Source organism: Scardinius erythrophthalmus, assembly GCF_964197995.2.
Source record: "Scardinius erythrophthalmus genome assembly, chromosome: 4".
In the NCBI taxonomy this organism is placed as follows: Eukaryota; Metazoa; Chordata; class Actinopteri; order Cypriniformes; family Leuciscidae; genus Scardinius; species Scardinius erythrophthalmus.
The window spans coordinates 45,892,994-45,902,749 of record NC_138224.1 but is presented as its reverse complement, the minus strand read 5'-3'; the positions used below and the strand labels follow the sequence as shown (position 1 = coordinate 45,902,749).

At 38.0% G+C, this 9,756-nt stretch overlaps 1 protein-coding gene across 1 annotated transcript; it reads right to left on the bottom strand.

Moving 5' to 3' along the window:
• Positions 1–679: 679 nt before the first annotated feature.
• On the bottom strand, positions 680–9,443 carry LOC308689617 (tripartite motif-containing protein 16-like). The gene is made up of 6 exons (XM_081363431.1): positions 8,789–9,443; positions 8,155–8,250; positions 7,835–8,068; positions 6,911–7,070; positions 6,718–6,765; positions 680–1,724 (listed from the first exon to the last, which is right to left on the bottom strand). Exons 1-6 carry the CDS (start codon positions 9,359–9,361, stop codon positions 1,168–1,170), a joined length of 1,668 nt encoding a protein of 555 aa, XP_081219557.1. The 5' UTR covers positions 9,362–9,443; the 3' UTR covers positions 680–1,167.
• Between the last annotated feature and the right edge of the window lie 313 nt (positions 9,444–9,756).

Here is a 9,756-nt window from a genome sequence, read left to right as displayed (position 1 = left end):
TGATGCGGTGCAGACGGTGAAATATGTGCTGAGGTCTAGGGGCAAGACTGGCATTAGCATGTTCAGATGAGATGACATCAACATGGGGCCAGTTGATAAAGCTCTCTGCCAAAACATAAGGACTGCAGGGAGAAGGGACAAGACCGACAGAGAGAAGAGGATGGAGGCAAAGCAGAAGAGGCAGGCAGAGTATGGCTGCAGTGCTACTTCTGAATGTGCCGAGAAGGCCAAGACCACTGCTCTGGTCAAAGAGAGGCAGACACGTCTCAAACATGTTAAGAAAATGATAGAAAGCCTTGGATACGTTGCAGGAGGTGGCCAGGAAGAAGAGGAAGGAGTAAAGCAAGAAGAAGTGCTAGATTGTTCAATAAGAGTTTGATTCAGAATAAAAATGAAATTACGTATTCCAAATTAGTGTCGGTGTGTTTTGATTTTCAGAATTTCATTTTACTTTATGTGCCTATAGGGGTGGGCCGGGGATGGCAGGGGTTGGTGGCAGTGTATGTATCTGGGTATTTTGCCGCGGGGCGAGGGCTTCAATTACCTCTCTCTTTTTTGACCATACACGTGTTTGCATCCCTGCTTTATGCTAATCTGTAGAATCATGCACAGCTGACTGTTAGTCAACTAAACAAATTATTTTGAGCTTTTGGATGCAAAACTTATACATTACATGAAGGAATGTATACCGTCAGCTTTCTATTTATTATATATTGTTTAACCTTCTCAGTTTATTCACACACAGACACTGTGACACGTATTGTGATGACGTTACCTCAGTGTGTTCTTTCACTTTCAGTGTTGGTAAGTACCTAAAATACCAAATGGTGTTGGTACAATAGATTGCTTGTGTAAACAAGTGTGCGATAATTTCAGTTGAAATGTACGTTTGATAGTAATAATAAAAATGATTTATGTGACACGACAATAAGAACTGAATGACTGATTTCCATCAACACAAATATAGTTTGAGAAAAGCACAGATACACACCATCACTCATCATTACTCACAAACACACACTGATCTGACTTTCTATATGAGGATTCATTACACACATTTATTCTGTCATGTTATTTCACTGACAGAAGTTCAGCTGAAGTATTAATGTAATGAAGAGAAAATAAGAGACTCTATAACATCTCACTGTTACTGATTTATCATGCAGCTCAAAGCATTATGGGTAGAATCTCTCTACAGTCTGTTGTATTACAAAGTGATAACAATCCAGAATAAACCCTAAACCCAGGATAGAGTGTGTGAGTGAATGTGGTCTGGACTGTGTGTATGAGGCTCAGTGTGTCAGAGACGCTGTAGAAGGACAGAATTCCTGCACTGTGATCCACATACACTCCTATTCTCCTGCTGATGGGCTTTACAGGGAGTTTAGTCTCTCTGTTATTGTGTCTGAATGAGTAACTGGAGGAAGAGCAGATCAAACTCCAGGACTGATTATTAGATCCAAATCCACACTCATAACCCCCTCCCTTCCTGCTGATGCTCTTATATGACACTGACATACACACATATTCTCCACTCCACTCAATCTCCCAGTAACAGCGTCCACACACACTCTCTCTACACAACACCTGCTCATAATGATCAAATCTGTCTGGATGATCAGGATACGGCTGGACTGTGCCAGTGTTAGTGATCTCTCTGTTCTCCTCAGACAGACGGAGGAGTTTATTCACTGTGTTCAGATCCAGAGTGAGCTGATGGGAATCTGATGGAGAGAAAACACATCAGAATCAGGAATTATGATTATTTTATTTAGATATCCTGTTTTTGGAGAATATATTGAATCCTCATTTTAATTCTGTCCTGTTTTACATCCATGTACATGTTTATAAAAGCCAGTAAATACATTAAGTTAATAAACATTTATATTTTAGCTGACAAAGGCAAATAGCTAAAACGTTTGTACTTTTTGTTTTATCTCCTGCTTGAACCTAATAAATGTATTTTTAAAGTGCATTTTTCATTTTCATATTTTAAATAACTGAAATTCAAGATGAAAAACACCTCCACACATTCCACATTTTAAAATATATTCAAATAGAAAATGTTTCTTTAAAATCATAGGGATATTTCACAATAATTCTGTTTTTACTTTTATTTTGGATCAAATAAATCCAGCCTTTTGAGCAGAAGAGACTTTTGAAAACAATAAAACCTTTGTTATGACGCTATACGGAGAAATGAATGCTGTATATGTGTATGTGTTTCAGATTTCATTGAATCCACCAGGGAAGATGACACCCCGGTTCACGCTGCCAGTCTCCTCACGTCACCCTGTTTAAACCCGCATCTCCTCATTGTCGCCAAATCACCGACAGTAAAAGCACACAGAACCCATTATAATCAGTGACTCTGTCTACACTGGATGTGCTACGTTCTATTTCTGACGCACTCAATTGCACTACGGACAAATGCATTTGGAATGTTCATGTTGTGTAGAATGTTGTTAGAATGTTGTTAGAATGTTGCAGACCATTTTTGTAGTTGTTAGAACACCCCCTTTGAAAACATTGCTCCCCCCAATATTCTCCATTGAGAAACGCACATGTACATGATCAACTCTAAATCTCTTCTGTCATGTTTTCTTTCGCCTTCTACAGGAAGAACATGAACACACTCAGTGAGTTTCTCTGCTTGTTTTCTTATGCCTGGCTCACACTACAGGACTTTTCAAGCCGATTTATGCCTGATTTTCCCCTCCCGCAAATCGGAGACAAAATCTTGTTGAGGACCTCGATCGGTTACGATGTTCGGCGCAGAATATGTGTATATCAATAATCTGTTTAATGTGAGGCGTTCACAGGTCGAATCTTGCACCTCCCGATCTGCTCTCACACAAATCGGGTTCGGCCCGATCATATCAAACATGTTTGATATTTAGGATTTTAAATCCAGATGACCAAGACTGTGATTACATCAGTACTGTCACAATAGCCGGTAACACTTTATTTTGATAGTCCGTTTGTTGAGACTTTACTAGTTATTAGTAGCCATTCAGTAGCTTGTCAATCAGTTAACATTCAACAACACTGTTTCAACTGACAAGTAACATACGTTCAACTGACTGCCTATAGACTATAAGGTACAATTCAAGTGTTAATCTACAGATTTAAAAAAAAGTGCCTGTTGACTGTCAAAATTATTTTGCAACAGGTTATTAACCAATTGTCGATTGAGTAGATCGAACAGAAAACTTTCTGTAGATTGAGTACCAACAACTCAAGATCAATCTGTCAGTTAAAAGTCAACAGTCATGTCAGCATATGAAGTATATGATACTGTATATCCTACTCAAGGGGTCTGATGTGCATCAAATTAATTATTTATTTTAGCTGATTTAAAACTGTTTTTAAAAATGTTTTAACCATTTGTAGATAATCTGTTGATAGTCAACTAAAGATTACATGTAGTTGCTTATTTGTTGCTTGTCAACAAAGAAATTGTTTATGATCAGTAGACTATTAATAGACATTCTCAACTAAGCGTTAGTAGATATATTTTAGGACTATCTAATTAAAGTGAAAAAGAGTTTATATCAGTAGAAAGTCTATAACCTATAAACAGATTAATATATTGTTTATGATCAGTTGACTATTAATAGACATTATCCACTAAGTGTTAGTAGATATATTTTAGGACTATCTAATTAAAGTGAAAGACAGTTGATATCAGTAGAAAGTCTATAACCTATCAACAGATTGCATACCTAACCTGACTGAAGTAGAACAAACACTATGGCCAGCACATCAGAGAAAAAAAAAAAATCACTTTTATTAAATAAAAAAATAAATAATAATAATACAACCCATTATTTACTAGGATATCACGATCACATCTGAACCATCTGATTATGTGAAAAAAATTATATTAAGCATTCCAAATGAGAAAACTCTCAATAGTCTACATCATTTCAAATGCCCGAGGCCAAGATCAAAAGTTATAAACAACAAATAACAATAATTATTAATTAATACATTTAGCCTTTCATGACAGTAAGTTTTACAGAAAATCGCATTTATTAAATGCAGTTTAACGTTATAACAGTTACTCATTTAAGAAATAATCTCTATTCCTGCTGCAATCTTGCTTCGGAGGATTAACAGACAAGACTATAGTTTAAACCCTTAACAATACCTTCTTTAATCGTTTAACCATTTTGAAACATTTAGTTTATTTAACGTTACTGTGAGACACAAAAGGCGTTTTCTCCTATAGAACCATAATACACCAAAACACAATATAAATTAACAAAATACATAATTTTTATAAGCTAACGTAACGTTAGATGTAATCCAAATCTTTATAATCCATACGCAAGCAAGAAACAGATCCAAATTCAGCCCTTCATCCACATCCAGCGATCTCCATCTCCATTCTCAGCAGCGACCGTAAATGTCAAATCCCGCGCTCGTGATGAATTTAAATAAAAAAATTGCGCCCTCAAGAAGCGTTACAACATGTTTTACGGCAGTGATATCAAACGCTCATTGGCTCTCGCCTGCTTCGTCACAGATTGCAGCATGCCGTGTTTCAGTTGAAACAACATTGAAATGCAGAAGCGCGCGCGCGCCGTCTTCACGCAGAGGGAAGCTGGGTTAACATTTTCATGGATTAATAAGTTAAATTCTGCTCTGTCCCTTATACAAAACTATTATATACTGCCAGAGAGGACTGCAACACATCGTCATTTGAGCGACTTTTGGTACCGATTTACATTTTTGCAATAAATTATTATGATTACACATCTGTTGTTTTTCTTCATAATTTTAGCCTGCATAGTTTTAAGAAATGGTTATGGGTAGGTTTAGGGGCAGGAGTAGGATTAATGTTAGTGGCTCAAAATATATTTTAATGCTATTAATAACACTGGCATTTCCCTACACATCTCTGTCCATAAAGTGTTTTATTCTTTTTATATTCTGTATAAAATGAGTAATTTATATTTAGGTTTGGGAGTAGGGTTAAGGGAACTTACATTTATCTAACAGTATGGGAAATGATACAGATATCTTTATGATTCGTAAACGTTTTGTAGCTGTGAATTCGTAATAATTCTACGTTGCAGACATGTCTGTATCATACGTTTCAGCATCTATCCAAACGTACAAAAAAATATGCTTTCAATCTGTTGATAGGTTATAGACTTTCTACTGATATAAACTGTTTTTCACTTTAATTAGATAGTCCTAAAAGATATCTACCAACACTTAGTGGATAATGTCTATTAATAGTCTACTGATCATAAACAATTTATTTGTTGACATGCAACAGATCTAATCTTTAGTTGACTATCAACAGATTATCTACAAATGGTTAAAACATTTTTAAAAACAGTTTTAAATCAGCTAAAATAATCATTAATTTGATGCACATGAGACCCCTTGAGTAGGATATACAGTATCATATACTTCATATGCTGACATGACTGTTGACATTTAACTGACAGATTGATCTTGAGTTGTTGGTACTCAATCTACAGAAAGTTAGTTGACAATTGAAAGTTAGTCGCCAATTGGTTAATAACCTGTTGCAAAATAACATTGACAGTCAACAGGCACTTTTTCGTAAAATCTGTAGATTAACACTTGAATTGTACCTTATAGTCTATAGGCAGTCAGTTGAACGTATGTTACTTGTCAGTTGAAACAGTGTTGTTGAATGTCAACTGATACACTGTTGACAAGCTACTGAATGGCTACTAATAACTAGTAAAGTCTCAACAAACGGACTATCAAAATAAAGTGTTACCCAATAGCCAATAAGAAACAAGTAGGGCTGTGGTGAGGGAATTTCCCTTAAGTTAGTTTTGAGTGACTTAACAGCGCGATATGCAGAATTATCGCCATTTATTTATTTATTGCTATAAAGGAAGTGTTACGCTGTGGTCAGCAGGCATGAAAACGAGTACATGTTCAGTAATGAAAGTGAAACTAAACAAAACGAAACAGAAGATAATAGCAAAATAAGGGTCCACATAATAACAGAATAGAAACCTGACAACCTTGGGCCATTGTTATATAACAGTTAGTTCCAAACCTCGAATCTCACTTTACGAGAGGCTTTCTGCTGATATTTCATCAGTATCGACATTGCTCATCTTTGCGCATTTTAGACAGGCTGTCACTCAGTCCAGTTACATTGTTACACCTCTAGGTGTTGGCAAGGGACTGTCTTTAAATGAGTCATTAAACCATTCATTCAACGAAAATGTAAAAAAAAAAAAAAAAAAAAAACATGGATTCATTCAAAGATGTAATGAAACAAGGTGTTAATTATTTTAATGTTTAATTTGAACTTTGAGTTCCAGTTTACAAGGCTCAGCTGATCAGAGTGAAGTGAGTCACTTCATAGAGATCAAAGGCATTGATTCATTGAATTGACCAGCGCTGACGCCATTCATTGAAAACATCCTTAAATGTTAAAAGGATAATTTTTTTAAGATTTTGCTTTCCTTGGACACTGCAACCTTTTTACGAATATGACGATATTTTCGGCTCTGCTTTTCAGCTTCTGATCTGCTGTGTGAGGCACTTCCTCTGGCACGAGAATCTTAATAACATTGTGTAGTGTGTGAGATGCGCCGCGATGTTCAAATCTTGTAGCGTGAGCAAAATCTGAAAGTGTGTGCTGCAACCAGATTTCACAATCGGTTAGGATTTTAAAACTCCTGTAGTGTGAGACAGGCATTATTGACTTACATTGTAGGAAGTCGTTCCTGGTCATGGGAACAATGCTGGTGAAAGTGACTGTGGAACAGAGATGAAGAGTGTGATTATCATGTCAAGAGAAATTGATCCCTGCATCCGTTCCTAAGACATTTCTAATATGATCTTCTACATGATATGAGATGATGGAGGATCATTTCTGAGAGCAGAATCTCCAGGACTTTACCTCTGTCAGAGATCTTCTTCATCTCCTCTTTGCAGAAATCCTCCAGTTTGTCTTTCAGCTGACGGACAGATTCTCTCACGCCATCAAAAGAGGAGAGAGAACTGAAGGGATTGTCATTTACGTCTGTAGATTCAGGAGGAGCTGAGAGAGACTGGAAACTCTACAGAAAACAGAAATCAAAGCTCATCACCTCCACACTTCATCAATAACCTGCACTACTGTCAGATTTGTGCGGCTCTTGTTGATCTTTAGTAATTCTCCTCAATCCAGCACTTTCACAGCATCAGCTTCATTCTTCTCATATTCATTACATCCTGTTCGAGCTATAAGTTCTTGTTTTTGACACTATATGTGAACTTTTCTGGAAAACTCTTGGATGATCAAACAACTGGCAATAACATAAATGTAACATATCAACATAAATGTAACAGATCAAGTCCATCAATGGAGTCACATGGCAGGTTTGAGTAGATTTGATCAGGAAAAGCAGTTCAAAGGCACTTTCACAGCATCAGATATAATATACAGCCAATATATACAGCTAATATACAGCCTCGCTTCCTGTTTGAGGACTTCACTGCCAAATTCATTGATCTGTTACCAGCAAAAAAATATGAAAATTATTATAAAAGGAGTATCTGATTTTGGTAAACATTACCCAAAATTTGTAGTATAAGTCAAAGAATGTCAAAAGAAAGTAAAGAGATGATGGGAAATCTAGCTGTGTGAAACTGGCACCTTCAAGATGGATTTTACATTGTTGTTTCCTAAGAGATTGAGACTGAGTCTGACTGATGATGATATAATAACTGAACACACAGATCAACACTTCAAGTCAACGGCTCATTCTGCTCTCATGAAATGTTTCTCTGTGAGTCTCGTGATCAAGTCCACTATGATCCTGTTCTTCTAGATCTCTGTTACCTGCAGGAAATGGATGTGATCCTGTGTGTGTGAAAGCTGCTCCAGCTCAGCGTCTCTCCTCCTCAGATCATTGATCTCCTGCTCCAGTCGCTCCAGTCGTCCTTCAGCTCGACTCACTGCAGTCTTTTCCTGATCTCTGATCCGCTGTGTCGCCTCAGAGCGGCTTCTCTCAATGGAGCGGATGAACTTAGTGAAGATCCTCTCACTGTCCTCCACTGCTGTCTGTGCAGAGCGCTGTTAGGACACACATCACAATCACACAGTGAGTTCAGTGAGTCCTGACTGAGACTTCTCAAACTTCTCTTCTTCCCCAGACTCACCTTATGAGACGCCACAGCCTCTCTCAGCTGCTGAATATCTTTCTCTCTCTGCTGGATCCTCTGCTGGAACGACCTCTGCGTCTCCTTCAGCTGGTGCTAAAGGACCAACCAGTGACAGGAGAAACATCACATTAATCATCAGGTAAACAGATATGAATCCAATATCTGTGAAGTGGTGAGACTGAGGGGTTAAAGATCTTACATGGTAAGTGAAAAAAGTGAAGTGAAGTGGCATGTGAAGGCCAAGTTTGGTAACCCATACTCTGAATTTGTCCTCTGCATTTAACCCATCCAAGTTAGTGCATACACATTAGGAGCAGTGAGTAGTGAACACGGTAGCAGTGGCCAGCCATTCTCTGTGGAAGCGATTGGGGCCTCAGTTATTTCCTGCCGGCACTGGAATCAAACCCCCAAACTTCAGATTATCAGTCTGACTCTCTAAACATTAATCCCCGACTGCCCACCTTTCAGGTTATTATAAAGTTATTATAGCTTCAATCATAAGTGCCAGCATTTCTTCATCAGTGCCTAGTTTTTTATGATAGACATTAAATGCTGTAAATGTATTCTAGTAGACCCGTAAACAACATTATGAACCTGTAAATAAGCATAATGGGACTCTTTAAGTTCATACCTGTTTCTTTGTCCTCTGAGCTGCAGCTGATACAGTGTCGTGGTTTTTATGTTCATCCATCATACATAACACACATATACACTTCTGATCAGTGCGGCAGAAAACATCGAGGAGCTTGTCGTGTTTCTGGCAGATCATCTCCTGCAGTCGTCCAGTGGCATCTGTCAGATTGTGTCTCTTTCTTTTAAAGAAACTCTCATGTTGTTCAAGGTGATTCAGACAGTAAGAGTTCAGACACCACAGACAGGACTTGACGGCTTTGCGTTTTCTTCCATTACAGACGTCACACTGCACATCTCCAGCTCCAGCGTAACAGTCAGCAGGAAGTTTACGTTTCTTCAGTTTCTCCAGCACTTCAGCCAGAATGGTGTTTTTAGCTAAAGCAGGTCTTGGACTGAAGGTCTGTCTGCACTGAGGGCAGCTGTAGACTCTCATCTGATCCTCCTGATCCCAGCAGTCTGTAATACAGCTCTTACAGAAACTGTGTCCACAGGGAATGGTCACTGGATCCTTCAGGAGATCCAGACACACTGAACACAGGAACTCATCCTGAGTAATTCTGGCTTCGGCCATTTTTACTGCAAAAATACAGAGATACAAACACACAACAGCTCAACTACACTTCAGTTTCAGTTTCCCTGAACTCACGTGTTTCCTGTTTCCTGGTTCTGTGTTTGAGTGTCGTGTGCTAAACAGGCATGTCTGTGACGAGGCATGATGGTAATACATCATGTATTACCTGTACAAGAAATTATGTCTCAGTCACAATAGCACTTCAGTGCACTGGTGTTTATTGACAGACTGAATTTGGTCTACATTAGGTAACCGCTGAGCAAAATACACACCATCATATCGATGCATGTATATATGTATATATCAGTGGGGATTTCTTTAAGACTGCAAGGTAAGCTCGGCTTCCCCTATAATGTCAAAAAATGAATGGTCAAATATGTACTATTGTGTTCATA